Here is a 15,853-nt window from a genome sequence, read left to right as displayed (position 1 = left end):
TTGGGAAGTTAAATTTGATATCTAAACCTTCCTTACAAATCCCCTTCCCCTTTTCACTAATTCGTATTCTCTTGTAATTTTAATTGTCACAAGCATAACATCTGGCTAAGAATAATCCATCAGGTACTTGTTACTCCGATCCCCATCTGGCTTGACATCCTTTTATCTTTGGAAAATTGAAAATTAGTCTCCTTCCTTCAATCCAGTTTCATTGATTGTCAGACTACATCTTTGAATGTAGATTTAGTTATTCACACACGTTATGTTGATGATATTGCAAAATTCAAAACGCTTTATGAAAGTGCTCAAAAGCCATATTATTACGATATTCGTACCGATCTCCCTCATTACTTAGGATTCTTTTTTATCATGCTAGAGGAGTTTTACTACCCCGACACTTGAGCTAAACAGTTCAATTTCTGACCCGCACCCCCAAAAGAAAGATCTATCTTGCTCTCAAAAAGCAACAACTCATGATGCATATGTTATTAGTAAGGTTAAAGCATTGTATAGTGAATGAATTACAATAGAAGACCTTAAGTTTCCACTCCAGCAATAAGAGCATCCAAGGATTAAACCTATGATGAACAATTGTATGAAATTTTCATTAGAGAAGTGAGCTGCACTAAAAACAACTGAGCTAACAATCACTGCTTGCTGCCACTTCATTGTGGAGGAAAGAGCAGTCAAGAAAAACCCTCTGTAGACAACTTCTTCTAGCAAGGGGGTGATGACACAGTAGACCAGGATGCATGATGTTATCGATATTGGACCACTCGAAAGAATTTCTTTCAAGATTGGATTGTTGACGTCCTGCAAAGCTCATCAAACAATGATCACTTTCTCACACCACCGATCTAGATTTATAACATCATACAACGCTGAACAACAACTCAAAGTGAGACCTAATATGATACTATCCAGAATTTCAAGAGATGGAATGGAAAGAAGTCAAGCTTGCCTAAAGAACAAACAAGGAAAATTGTCCTTGAACAGCTTGCTCAAGAACTAGAATTAGAATCAGATTTGGTTGACCTTTTCATTCCAAGACGCCTTACAATGGAGAGGAATCACAACTATAGATAGAGGGAAAGATTGGGAAGGGGGAATTAAAAAGTTAGTTATAACTAATTCTAACAGTGAAACAGTCCCTTAACTAACACGTCCAGATCAAGTGACCTCTCTTAACTGATTTTCAACAACCATCCATACTAATTAGACCAACTGAAAAGGGAAAAGAAGCTAAAATTGGAAACTTTCCATATTTGGATCGTATAATAGTATGATGGATATAGACGAGAAAATGCATCTACGGATGCACCTTCTACTTAATCTCCCACTATACTTCTAAATTTAACAAACTTAAGAGGCAAATAACTCACTAAAATACATACATACAGGTAGTTAAGCATGTTAGTTTCCGGTGCTTCAGTTGTACACACTTCTAATTCAAAATATATGTTTTAGATTCCTCGTCAATAATTTAACTGAAAGTTGAAATAATGCGTGCTTAACGTCCACAGAATCAAGTGAAGAAAATCCTTCCCCAATTTTGCTATCTAAAAATGCCAATTATCAAATACAATTCGGTTGTCCCAACTCCCAAAGGAAAGGCAATTAAAGCCAAAGTAGAAAATATGTTGAAATTATGCAACAAAAGTTGGGTCTTATAAAGAGAAAGGAGCACACAGAAACATTTATCACTAGGGAAAGCAAGTTCATTTGATAAAAGAATTGCACTGCCTGCCAAACCCTGGTTTAAAACTATCAAAACCAAAGTAAAAATATGAGATTGCTTTGTTGCGCAGGTTACTCACAAGAGGGTATAATTTTCTGTAATGTAACTACCGTGATAAAGTGACACAGAGTGATGTATTATAATATTTGTCTCTTTCTTTTCTTCTTCATCTTCTATTTCAAGGTGAACACATGCACTAAACATTTCAACTCCCAAATTGATAATGCAACTGAAAAAGGAATTGGAAACAGCTTACCTTAGTACCTATCAACGTGTCAGCAATAGCTGATGTCACGAAAACCAGAATTACCAGGAACCCGAAGCCAAGAACTGACGCAAGTAACCAGTTCCTTTCTCTGGTTGATTGTTTCTCTTGAAAGAAATCACGAAGCTTGTATTGGGACTTCCCAGCACGTCTTAAAAGAAACAGAACGCTGATAAGCTCTAACGTCTGAAGTACAACTAAGGACAATGCCTGTGGTGAAAAACAAGCAATGACACTATCAAATTGATTAAAATCACAAGTTAACGGACTATTTTGTAGTTGAGAAAAGTTTAACGTTTCAAAGCTACCCAAGTTTGATATATGTCACTTTTGAGTTCCACAAATTTTATTATTTGATGGAATTAATTTCTAATAGTAAGAACTTCTGTGCGCAACAAGGAAATGAAAGATAACTGATTTTTTTACTTTGAGCCAGTCACAAGAAGCAACAGAGAACACAAGAGAACTTATGTGTATATCTCTTGAACTTAAATCATACTTCATTATAGCAATAGTTTATACTGTTATGTAGAAATCTTACTCACCTCGGTCTGTGGATCAAGAGCTGAACGATGCAATATGCTGGTAACAGCAGACAAGCCGCCAAAACTTAAAGGAACATGCACACTGAACAGGTAGAAAGCCATACTGCTCCACAAACTCCCCGTATCACAATGATTATCTGATTTAAGGACCGAGAAGCCCTATTAAGTTGAAAATCATTTACTCAATTATCTGAATGACAATATTGTACAAATTTTGGAGTAGAAAACTGAGTACAAACCTTGCTTAATCACTAACCATTCATGACTATCCATTTCCAGTTCATTAATCAGTAGAACCCTTTTGATCTTAAAAATACAAAGTAACTATTTTCAAGAAAGTTGATTCGATTTTGAATCATGTTACCCCACATATTGGTGCTTCCTCTTTACTCCAATACCTCAAGCACTAGCCCATCCCCTTTGGGATCAAATTCAGTTCAAACACAATTTATCCCGCGGCTATAAGACTTAGCTCCCTGCTTGGGTTTATTGTCTTTTTGGAGTTTTGATTTATTCAAAAATCTGTGCATCAAGTATTTTGCCATGATGAATCAATGTTAACTCCATGTCGTCTGTTATGCAGATTCACTTTCTGCTTCCAGAGTTCCAGTTTCAAAGACGGTCTTTTACCTCAAATTACCTACTTTTGGACAACAAATCGCAGCAATGTGATCCAGATTCTGTCCTGGCTTACTTTGCGGGTCTGTAATAACCTTATATATTTTTTCTTGTGTAGCAGAAAAGTCGGAAAGTTTTCTTTAACTTATGAAATAAGGGGGCTCAAAGCACACCTGTAACATCCTGGATGCAGTTTCTTCCTAAATGGGGTTGGCCGAGGCACCTCATATTCTCATTTTGTTGTTGCTCATTTCCTTTAAGCCGAAGTGTTTGGTACAAATTCTCCATAGGATGTTACGACTTAGGACCCCCAAGTAGCCTGCTTTTATGTAGAAAATAGAGTCTGTTCTAACCCTTTCCTCGCTAATGACTTTACAATAACATGTCGAATTGCTCAAAAGTTTGAGAAGCTACATTAAACTTGTCATTAAAGGTTGAATGGTCTTAAAGCAAGTTATAAGCTTTTTTTAGTAGCTATGCAGCTGGAGAGCTCCAAACTAGTACCTTTTTTGTCTCCCCCTATTTACTTCCTCCCCCTCCATTTCTGAGGCAGATCTAGCTCTTCCCGGTGAGTTCAATTGAACATATTGCTTTCCGCTTAGACCACATAAACGCGAGCAAAAAAATGTGTATGTTTTAAAATAGATCACACTGACTCCGAAACTACTGACTCTAAATCCTGGATATACCTCTAACTCCACCTCTTTTCACTTCTATTTCATCTAAGCTACCAGATTCAAATTTAACACCCTACACATCAATACAAACTTTTGAGAAACTGCCCTCGACATTTTCATTGTTTATTGGGCTTTCCCTTGTATTTGGTACTTCAAGAAACAAAACATGACCCAAAAGATATACATAGAAATCTTAATTAGCCAACTAGTTCCTAAATCCTGCGGCACTTTTCGCTTCACGAGATCCTAACTATATGACTTTTGACCAACATTTTAAATTGTATTTCTCAATTCTCATCATACTGACACGGCCAAAATTTGCAACTTAAAATACTTTCCGCATAATTTTTGAATATCTAATTTTTTTTACTTTTAAAATCCTGAGCTAATCTAATTCAATTTAGCTTTAAATATTAATCAAATTGACTCTCCAGAAACGAAAAGTGCCACAAAAATTGAGTCGGAGGAGTATTAGACTCAACAGACGGAAACCATCCTAGTTAAAATGTTCTCTGCTCACCCAAAAGGTTAAGTTTTTAAGTTTCTTCTAGCTAACATATGTTATCGAAAGAAAAAAAAAAGGCGGTGAAAGCAAAAGTACCTCGGGGGGAATTTGGGTATCCTTGTTTCTTATGCAATTGCACTTGGGATAAGCTCTTTTGTGGAAAAACTTGGAAGGGTACAAATAATTATGAAAATCTTGAGTAAATTTCACCGATGAAAAACAAATTATAGGTGCACGGACCATTAATCCGTTCATCTTTCTCTGGTTTCCTTCGACTTCCAACGCCAATTTCAGCTCAACTTGGTCCTAGCATTAGAAATGGAAAATATTTTTTCGAGAAAATGGTTCTGTATTGAAATCATTTTAGTTATGATGATATTTGAACAAAAAAATGTGCAATAATATCTAAGTGCTAATTAAAACAAGTTATGTGACGTAAAACTTGAATATTGTTATAAAATAATACAAATTGAGAGAGTTAGAGAGGAAGCTTAAGGAGAAATTTTATTATCATCTTTTTGATCTCATCTCCAACCAAAACTTGGTCTCCAAGTAAATATATACATATTTTATAATACATGGACAATCACTTATAATAGTATTTACAACACTCCCCCTTAAATGTTCATTAATAGATAATGTGTCTCGTTAAAACCTTATTAGAAAAGAAATCCTGTGGGAAAAAGTTCTAGTGGAGGAAAAAGAGTACGCATATCTAGTAATACATTTTGATAGTTGCCTCGTTAAAAACCTTGCGAGGAAAACTCAATGGGACAAAACCTTAACTAAGGGAAAAAGAGTACAACACGTATTTTACTCCCCCTGATGATAACATCACTTTATTTTTCGGAGACAACACATCTCAATCTTGTATACCAGCTTCTCAAATGTTGAGGTCGATAATGCCTTAATGGACAGATCTGCCAAATTATCAATCGAGCAAATTTATTGAATATCTATTTCACCTTCGGTCGAAGATCGCGTCTGAAAAAGAAATCTAACGAAATATGCTTTATTCTGTCTCCTTTGATATATCCTTCTTTCAAGTGAACTATGCAAGCTTCGTATAATATTATCGGATCTTCACCTCCAAATAAATATCACATGATTGCAAAATGTGTTGAGGTATTGATCTCAGCCAGATACATTCCTGACTTGCTTTACAAGTTGCTGATATCTTGACGGACTTGAATAAGTATCAATAATTGACTGTCATGTAGAATGTCATATTATGGCAGCATCCTCACATGCTCACACATAATTTGTTTGAGATCTAACTTTATAGAGATCATATGAATGCCCTGCATTTCATAACCAATAAATCTTGATAATACTGGTTAGCAAAAATTTAAATCACTATTTGATTCATCCTGATGTCTCCACGAGTAAAAGTGAGACTATATCTTGCTTGCAAATTAATAAAAGCATTATCTCATGGATAGTAATAGCAGGATACATTAGTGCATCAATTGCACTAAGACATGGTACTTTCCAACCATTTTCATGAGATCCAAAATTGATCTTTCTTTATGTTAAGCGATCATATAGCCATTGGGGGTACTCAATGGAATTGCTTTAAGACCTTTTCAATCCTTTAAGAATTTTCATATAAACTTCACTGTCTAGCTAGACATGAAAATATTTCATTATACGCATTCAAGCTTTTCATGTATTGTCAGATTGCATAAAACCTCATTGCATCCACCTCAGGTAACACATCTCAATACAATAATGTCAGGACTTTTGCGAAAAACCTTTATACCACAATGCACGAGTCGTACTTTATATTGTACGAATTTATTTTTCATTTCACTGTTCGCACAAAATTTCCTTATACCCCACTGACATTATACCTTCAAGTGTTTGGAATATAGATCCAAAATATTTCACACTTACTATGTGAAACCAAATATACTTGAATTGCGTATTTTCATTTGGCCAATCATCTATCTATCCACATTTCTTGATAGATTTGAATTCAAGATCCTCGTCGCCATTTATAATGTTGAGCGCTACATTATATCAAAGATACCGTCAACGGTCATTTGATACCGGTTCCAATGCGACATAACTTATTGAGATCTCTTCATTTTTTCATCATTTTCAGGTACCTGAACCTTTCTCAAGGTTTCATGAAGTGTTATGTCGTGGTGCTCCTTTAAAGAACTTGCGTCATTATTATGGTCATCTTGATCATTTGCTCCTCTCCTTCTTCAAGGAGATTTACCTTTGGAACCGATTGGTCTATCACGCTTCAGGCATGCCATAGACTCTATCCTTCAAGGACTTTAATTCTAGTAGGAGCATTTGCAGCTGCAATATGTATTTTCACTTTGGTCAGCAAATGCATCTGGCAGTTAACTTGAATTATATTTTAAACGAGGATCATACTAGTGATAATTCATTATACATAATTTATTTATTTTCAGCTGCTTATGACCTCTCCCCCTAATGTTAGAAAATTCAACATTTACCCTCAATCTTATTTGAGGACCCATCTTTGTGCGTTATGGTGGAGCAATTGAATCATATACCGCACATTCACATTTTTAGATGGGAATTATTTGGTTCCTGACCTTGAACCAATTGTGATAAGGAACCTTGTTGGCTTGATGCATACAAGTGCTGGTACATATTAAATAACACATCATACCAAAATTATATTTGGGAGGTTTGTTCTCATAACCAATTGTTTAGCTATAATTAGAGGCATTCAATTTCTGCTAAACTAACTTGGATATAAACCAGCATTATCAACGTAATTTCATAGTTTGGAACCATGCTCTTAATTTAACAATTTGAGCAAACAACTGTGCAAAAACCAAATTGCAAGTTGATACCAAATGCACATGTGACCGTAACATAGATGCATCTATTAAGATCATATAAGAGTAAAACGGTCCACATGGCAGGTGAACGGGCCCATATTCACCTTTTTTATGTTCCAGAATTATTGAGGGATTCAATCCCAACTTTAGCTAGTATAATGTTCAATTTATCATGATAACAAGTAGCACAAGAAAATTCTTGAAGATCTTTTATTTCTTCAATATATAATCACGTGAATTCTCAATTATTTTTTCCTCACATTAGAACCGGAATGGCCAATCGGTCATGCCAACTGATATTTATTTCAATAAAATTTTATTTTACCATCGCATGTAATTCCATCATCATGCTCATAATTGTGTAGTAGAAACAGGAGGGAAGCAGGGTAACATTTCACATTTATATTTCTTACCCGCCATATGACTGCAGTCAGTGTTTTAAAAGGCGAGGGCGTAAGGCGGGGCGTTTTACATCTGCCTCAGTGAGGCGTAAGCCCCGAGGCACGGGGCGTAAGCCCCATGGGGTTTTAATTTTTAGTATTTTATAAAATGATATAATTATAATAAATACTTTTAAATAGGTGAAATAGCGTAAAAAATTGAAGAAAACTATAAATAAGTGATATATATATATGCTCCACCCCCACAAAAAAACTAATTAGAACAATCTATTATATGCTACTTACAAGTACAAGTGACTGCTCGTTACTTTTTTGAGATAGTAGAAGACAAGATAAATAATTGGAAAAGAATATATATTAGGCATTCTAGCAATAAAAAAAGGTCTTGACTTTTAAATTTAATGTTCCAGTTCCTTTTTAAAACATTTGAGTAATTACATGTTGACTTTTGAGAATTTGGGCATTATATTAAGGACTTATTTAACAAAATTCGTTTTAGTTTGAAGAAGTTTTCTGGGCTTACGCCCCAACATGCCCCAACAAAAAAAACTCGCCCCAAACGCTCGGGCGTACGCCCCGAATTGCTGGGCGTACGCCTTTGGAGACTTTCGCCCCGGAGCATTTTTGGTACGCCCCGCCCTAGGGCTCGCCCCGAAAATGCCTTTTAAAATACTGATTGCAGTAATATAAAGATATTAAATCTTTCCATCATTTATAGTCTCAATATGAATGGCCACTTTGGCGAATATTTTTGAAACTCAATAAGTTTCTTTGAGACTTATGACAATATAATACTTTCTTGATAATCAATATCCTTTAAAGGAAAAAATTATATCATTTCGGTCATGATCAAATTTATTATAGGCAATACTCATTTCTTGCTTTAACCTTTTCCCTTCAATAATCATTACCGACAAGATGATTAATGACTACTTATACCTTAATGACAATTTCTCTCAAACCTCTCCTAGAGGTGAGTTGTGGTACTAGCATAATACATAAGCACGTCTTTATCCCTATCTTTTATCATTTCTTGCCACATTCACTTTCAAGAATGGGCCAGCATTCACGATGCTTATCACAAGTCTCATTCTCTTCAAGGAATGCACTATAATTTTATATATGTGCTTCATAAATTTGATATAAACTCATTGTCATGTCTTAATGTTTATCATATTTATGTGATCCACCTCAACATCACTTTGAAAGGTCAAGTGCGCCTCCACTTTGTATTCCTTTCTTTTGATGGAGGATTTATATAATTTATCAAATTAGGTCACACAACAATCGCGTGCTCACGACATTTCGTACGACGTTGAGGCAAATATTACTTTCACCTTTTGAAGGATCATTTTGAGAACCCATAGTGTTCTTCATTTTATAATTATCACAATGATGCTGATTATTTTGTCCCTAGTCAGGTCCACGTTCATTCATACGGACACTATAATTATTTTGTCATCTTTCAGACTTATTATATACTGTTACCACATTTTCTTCCAGGAATGGAGCAAATTCAGTGGGATGGACTTCATAATTTTGTTTCATCAAAAGTATATATTATTTTGCCACAATCATCATTATATCATCAATATGGTGTGTTGACACCCAATTTTGTCCCGCCTCTCCTCCGAAATACCTATTTACGCTTCTAATATTTTTGGAAAATTAAAAAATATATATATTATATCTTACTATAATTACTAGCCTCTTATCAATACCCACGTTTTATTATTCTATTACAGTTACCTATTATTATTATTATTATTATTATTATTATTATTATAATAATAATTCACAATTTTATCATTCCGGCATTTTTGTCAGCTTACGCACACGCATCGCATTTATCTTTGCATAATTAGATAATAGTGTTTATTTACTGTGGATTTTTGAAATATTATTGCACGGCTATTACAACGCCATTTTTTATCTGAGCACTAATAATTGCATATTTTATATTAAGTAATATTTTAACACAAGTTAGTTAAATAGGTCTTTTATTTAAATGTAGTAGCCCAATCAACTCGTACTATTTTCGGACCAATTCACAAAAAACCAGTCCACATTTTAATTTACCTGACATCATTTTAATTTACCAGCCCAACTTAATTCACCCCAGCCCAAATAATTAGCCAACATTTCCGACCAACCCATTCTTCTTATTTGCCCAGCCCATTCTTTTTATTTGCCCAGCCTATATTTTAGCCAAACCAGCCTATTTTTTTACCCGACCCGGAAGCCCAATTCCCGTCCAAAATAAGGGAACTTCATTTTCTCCCTGATCCGCCGCCTCCCCCTTCCTTATCCTCTCTCTCTCCTTCTCCCTCCTTTCTCTCTCTCTCCTCTCCACGCCACTGCCACTCCACCACACCTTGTCCCCCCACGCTTTTGTTCCCTCCACCTCCGTCTGTCACCCCACTCCCCTCTGTCCCCGCTCCTCTCTCTCTTCTTCGCAACAAACCCTAGAATCGCCCTATAAATAATCGGTTTTTTAAGCCACCAGGAGGTTTTTTGGATTGGTGAAAACCCCCCTAGAATCTGAGGATTTTTGATTGGTGAAAACCCCCCAAGAACCGAGAGGTTTTCGATTCAAAAATGCCCCAAGGAAACTGAGGTTTTTTTTTTTCCGATTCAGAAACCCCCTAAGAGATACCTTAATACTTCTTGATAGTCATTTCGAAACACAAGTCTTTAATGGTTCCGGTCCCCTTTCAAAATATCGGCTTTTAATTGTTCGATATCGTCACAAAATTAAATCCTGTTTTTTGGGCTGTGGATGTTCGTTTTGAATCCGAGAATACGCAAGTTCGAATTTCTGTAGTGTTCGAGTGGATATCGAAGCCCCGCACCCTAGTTCGCTGCACCCCAAAAAGGTCTGTAATTCCCCTTTCTTTTTACTTTGCATTTTTGTTCTGTCTCTTTGGTTATTTGTAGTTGATTATGTGTTAGGTTAGCATGTTTTATGTGTTGTTTCGTTTAGTTACTATATGGCATGATTTAGATGTTATTAGTCTTAAATTTTATTAAGTACATGATTGGTTCTATTTCTGCCTATTGCTTTCTCAGGCATTTGCTATATTCCTATTACGATCCTGTTAGCATATTGGTTTACTTGTGTAAGTGATTAATTTGATCATATTGTGCTAGCTTGAATATCTTGTTTAGTCAGAATCGTTGAAAATGCTTATGTAGTATGTTTGATGGTTTACCTGATCCCTATGTGACTTGTCAGTAGCTGTTTGGTATTTGGAAGAACAAAGTAATCTTTAAGCACGCATATGTCTGGTTGCTAGTCAATACAGAGTTGTTATTTCAAATGATGTTTGGCTTTAGGAAGTTTAAATTTTGTTGTATGTTAAACCCTGATGATAAGTTGTGTACCAATTTGTATAAGGCTGCTTGGATCTAAAACTACGTTCATAGAGACCAAAAAACATGTAACTTGAGTTATTAAACTGACCAAGACCTTTGTAAACTCCTTTCCTTTGGCTTTATGTTCCAGCATTCTGTATGTTTGTGTGTGTATAACATACTGTGTGTTTATATGTGTATCAGTCTAGTCTTATTTAGTTGAGGTTTTAGGCTAATATGCTGATCAAACTATATATGATCTACCTAGTCCTCAGTATGGATTTCTGTTCAGTCTTGCTTATGTTTAGTTTATCACATCTGTTTATGCTTCGCTTAGTTAATGGTTTGATCAGGTGATTCACTTGTAGGATAGCCGACTCTAATAGTGTTATAAGTAACTCTGTGTTGATCTTAATTCCTTGATAAATGATTTAACTTGTTGTGGCAGTCTCACTGGTTGGCTATTGAAAGTGTCTTAAATGCTTAAAAGATGATTTGTATACATTTAACATTACTATTATTCCTTAATATGAACTCACATGCTCTGTGTGAAGTATGAACATCTAGTAGGAATCCTATTAAGCTTCCTTATAACCTGGTTATAGTGTGTAATGACATGCTTTGACTCCTCTTGAAAAGCATGGCTTTAATGCCCTATTCTATTTTCAAAAGGTGTATTTCATTGTTTAGTGCACCTCACATTTGCTGATGCAAGAAATGGTACACATAAATTTAAGTCAATGCATGAAGGAAAGTATGGTCCCTTGGAGTCTTTGTTTGGCCTGTGAAGTATTGCTATTGGTTCGGTTGTTGGCAGAAGTTTATTGTTGTCTGAAACAGGGTTCACATAGTCTTAATAAGATCTAAAAATGTCCTGAAAGGTTTAGTCTATTGGACTGTATGGAGGCGGTATGTTGGAATGATTTCGGTAAATATATTAAGATTTTGGTTGGTTAAATCATGGCAAGATGTTAATTGGATTCTTAGCTAAATTTGAATCTTTCCCGCTGACTTATATATAAGGTTGACCTTTGAAATACCATATGACTATACTGGAAAATGTATCTTCTTTTTTATTTAGGCCTGAGCTTGTTATTTGCCTCATTAGAGTGGCTTAACTTTTGGGTACATAGTCATGTTACCTTAATATAAAAGGGGTGCAGATCCGTGTGAAACGCCATGATGATTTTGTGCTTATTTGAATTCGTATATGTTGATGTATCTAATACATCCCTGTGAATTGTGTATACACAAAATATATTTAAAATATACAGATTATATATCATCTACTGATCTATTTTGAGCTTATATTTTTTACATGTTTTACCATATTCGTGGAGTGTATACTAATCCTTTTCCTTTTATCTTTCGCATGAAACTCGCATACGAGTCCGAGGGACTCGTTCTTCTCCTGCATGCGTTGTTGGGCTAAAAGCCCAACGAAATCATCTTGAATCATTTCCCATCAAGACAATCTGCAATATCAATATATAAAATTTATCGGGCCAAAGCCCAATAACATGCATAGTGTGCAGCAGCTGGGCCGGGAAGATGGGCCAGATCCATTCAACTTTCTTCCCCTCTACTTTATTTTATTGTTGCGTATTTTGATTGTTTTTGTATGACTAACCTTGTCTTATTTTATTAACTTAGATGAATCCTAATGATTTAGTAGATTTAGTTTTAGTAATGGTTAGTTAGTTTAAGGAAGATTAACAATTAACTCCATAAGTTATACCATTCTTTTTCATGTTTCATTTTTTATTTGGGATAATTGATTTGCAAAATGGCATGACTATATATTTTAAGTAAAGGGAATCATGTTTCTATCATAAACGTTTCAAAAACGTCACTAATACGCAAGTATAAACTCAAGTATTATTTTATAAATAACTCTTCAAGTTTGAATTAGTCATGTCTATTTTTCAGCCGAGCATAATTAAATAAAAAAAAAGGGAAGAAATTCATCCCCTTTGCACTCTATCTTTAAAAACAAGTCTAGATTTCTTACACTATTATACAGATATAATGTCATATTGGCTAAGTTTTCTCTTAAAGCTTCTATCTATATACAAATCATTATATTTTGCCAGTCCCATTTTTACCATAAAATTATTATTTTAAGCTTAACAACATTTATAAGTTTTTTTATTTTCACGTGGACTACTATGCATTTCTTCAAGTCAGTTCAAATAACATCATTACGTTTTCCTTTTAAAACCTCAATAACATTTACAACCTATTTTTCTTAAGAGTTAAGTATTATATTTAATCTGAATTAATTAACCTAAGTTTGGCCGGACAACCGTAATTAGCGGATTCTAAAGGATGCCTAACCCCTTCCCTTTAGGATAATATAGAGCCCTTACCTAGAATCACATTGGTTAAGCAGACTATTAACAGAGGTTTAGTTTTAACTTTACCTTAGTTAACATCTGGGTGTCCTAATTCACCGTTAAATTAATTAGGTGGCGACTCCTTAAATAAAACAAATAGGAATCACCAATATGTTGTACTCCTAAATCAACCCGGTTAAAATGGGGTACGACATGGTGCATTGGGACTCAAAACCAACGTCTTACACATATAAAGGCGTGTTAGGCCATAATTTGCTGGGACTTAAACCCGACATCTTATCATCATGGTGTACCAGGACTCAAACCCGATGTCTTACCCTCTTATTGTGATGGAAATTGAATCCACCATCTTACCCTCAACTACTTCATGATTATATACATAAGTAAGTTAAGTTTCAACAAGACATTTGAAATATAACCATTCTTGGGTCCAACACTTTTATAAACTCTATTAGAGTTCAAGTTAATAATAATCATTCATGGACATAGTAACAAAGGAAAATAAGTGACACAAATTGAATATAAGAGAAAGAAAATATCTCTTTCACACTTCAACAAAATAATATCAACTATCTAAACAATTTAATGCTAACCCAATATTTTTATAAAGCTTACAAGTGATTTAAATTCCAAGAAGGAATATGAGTACATCTCCAACTTAGTGATGTGACCCAAATACTACAAGTTAGAAAAGTTTTTTTTTTTTTTTTTTTTTTTTTTTTTTTAAATCAACAGCATTTAGCTCTAATATGCTTGGAATGTTAATTTCATCGGACTCAAGGAGAATAGTGATTATTATCCTTATAATATGCATGTCTGACTTGTATAGCAATTATGTTGTTATAGGCATAACCACTAAAATGTTATTGAATGGACTAAATATAAGTATCACCACTGCATCAATTCTTGTATTGTTGAAAAATAATATTTCGCGTAAATAATTTTGAGCGATAACTAGCGAAAGGTTATATGAGATAAAATACCTTCCTCTAATTCGCTTCCTGTAGCTAATATTGAGATGTCAACCTCAAATAATCATACAAAGAAAACTTTATAGTTAGGCCAAAGTATCACAAAGAGAAAACAATAATATACCTCAAAAGGGAGCAAACAAAAACTGCAAATTTTACCTTCTCTCATTAATAAATTTTGTGGGCACAAAATAGTCAGGCAGTATCATATATACTTTGGTTCCTTTGCAAGCTTAATTCAATGAGTGCAGTATTACTTGAATCACCTTCGAGGTGCTAATAGAAATAAGATTAGAGACTCGTAAATACCTTTTGTCTTCAAACCTTTGTCCCATAGATAATATGGAAGAATTAAACGGTCTTTGAAGCAATTTTGTTTTCAAAATGCTTGTTATTTTTTTTTCCTGGAGCATATTGATAATGGTGCTCATCTTCTTATATAATCCAAAGTCAGTGTAATGAATGAGAAAATTTGGAGCACAATGTGGACCTCTTAAGAGTCCAACCATGAAATATCCCTGCACTTTTAATAATCTAAATTAATATAAGGAATTGAATACAATATCTTATAGGGTAAATGCAGAAGTTCCAAAGTGAAATGTGCATGGTGGAGATATTAATCCTCAAGAGTAAATAATTGTGTTGATAACGTGTTATAAAATTATACAAATTGAGAGTGAAATAAGAGAATTAAAGAGGAAGCTTAAGGAGAAATTTTATTGTCATCTTTTTGATCTCATGCTAAGGAGATAAAACCTTCCTATTTATAGGAATAGAAATACTTGGTCACCAAGTAACTAGTTAGATTCTAACTAGATGAGTCTCATAGCAACTATAGTTATTACCTAGTTACATTGGTCTCCAACCAAACCTTGCTCTCCAAGTAAATAAATACATATTTTATAATACATGGACATTCACTTATAATATTATTTACAAAAAATATTTGATTATTTTTTTTAAGTGAAAAATTATTTGGGTGAAAATCATTTTAACCCCCCAACTTTGCTTTGAAAATCAAACTGCCCCCTCAACTATGAACAATAGACATTCTCCCTCTTTTATCCTATGCAATATCTATTTTACCCTTGACATTTTTAATCCTCCATCTATGTAATACCATTTTATATTATACAATTTTTTTTAACCTAGGCATTTATAAATTTTTATTTAAGTTCATATATAAGTAGAATAATCCTTTTATGAATTTATCACAAAATCTAATGTTACTATGATTGATATTTTAATATACATGCATGTACATACACACATACGCGCGCGCACACATGTACATACATATTACCTGTTATTTTACATATATATGTATATGCATATTATAAGTTTCAATTCTCTCTTATTTTCTATTGTCAATATATAAACGAGTTTTGGTTGTCATTAATGAAATATTAATAATATACCTCTATTTTTATTAATTAGTTTGTATTACTTGCATTGAAATATATTTATAAAGCTATTATTACTTGTTACTTTTAGATAATAGAGTTTTGGTTATTAGTAATAAAAAAAATCGTATTCTTCTCGCTTATTTTATAATAGAATGACATTAAGTTAGATACTCGATTAGAATTTTTTA

General features: G+C 34.0%; 1 protein-coding gene across 4 annotated transcripts; it reads right to left on the bottom strand.

The window, feature by feature from the left end:
• Positions 1 to 462: 462 nt before the first annotated feature.
• LOC132618630 (uncharacterized) lies at positions 463 to 4,846 on the bottom strand. 4 transcript variants are annotated; one of them, XM_060333654.1, is made up of 4 exons: positions 4,445 to 4,846; positions 2,549 to 2,707; positions 1,995 to 2,213; positions 463 to 813 (listed from the first exon to the last, which is right to left on the bottom strand). In XM_060333654.1, exons 1-4 carry the CDS (start codon positions 4,601 to 4,603, stop codon positions 472 to 474), a joined length of 879 nt encoding a protein of 292 aa, XP_060189637.1. In that variant the 5' UTR covers positions 4,604 to 4,846; the 3' UTR covers positions 463 to 471. The 4 variants fall into 4 exon arrangements, with proteins under 4 accessions (XP_060189637.1, XP_060189640.1, XP_060189638.1 ...); XM_060333657.1 differs by having other exon boundaries at positions 2,549 to 2,685; positions 4,445 to 4,578; XM_060333655.1 differs by lacking the exon at positions 4,445 to 4,846 and adding an exon at positions 2,788 to 4,436 and having other exon boundaries at positions 2,549 to 2,685.
• Between the last annotated feature and the right edge of the window lie 11,007 nt (positions 4,847 to 15,853).

The sequence above is a fragment of the Lycium barbarum genome, chromosome 11 (genome assembly GCF_019175385.1).
Source record: "Lycium barbarum isolate Lr01 chromosome 11, ASM1917538v2, whole genome shotgun sequence".
NCBI lineage: Eukaryota > Viridiplantae > Streptophyta > Magnoliopsida > Solanales > Solanaceae > Lycium > Lycium barbarum.
This window is presented reverse-complemented; position numbering and strand designations above follow the sequence as displayed.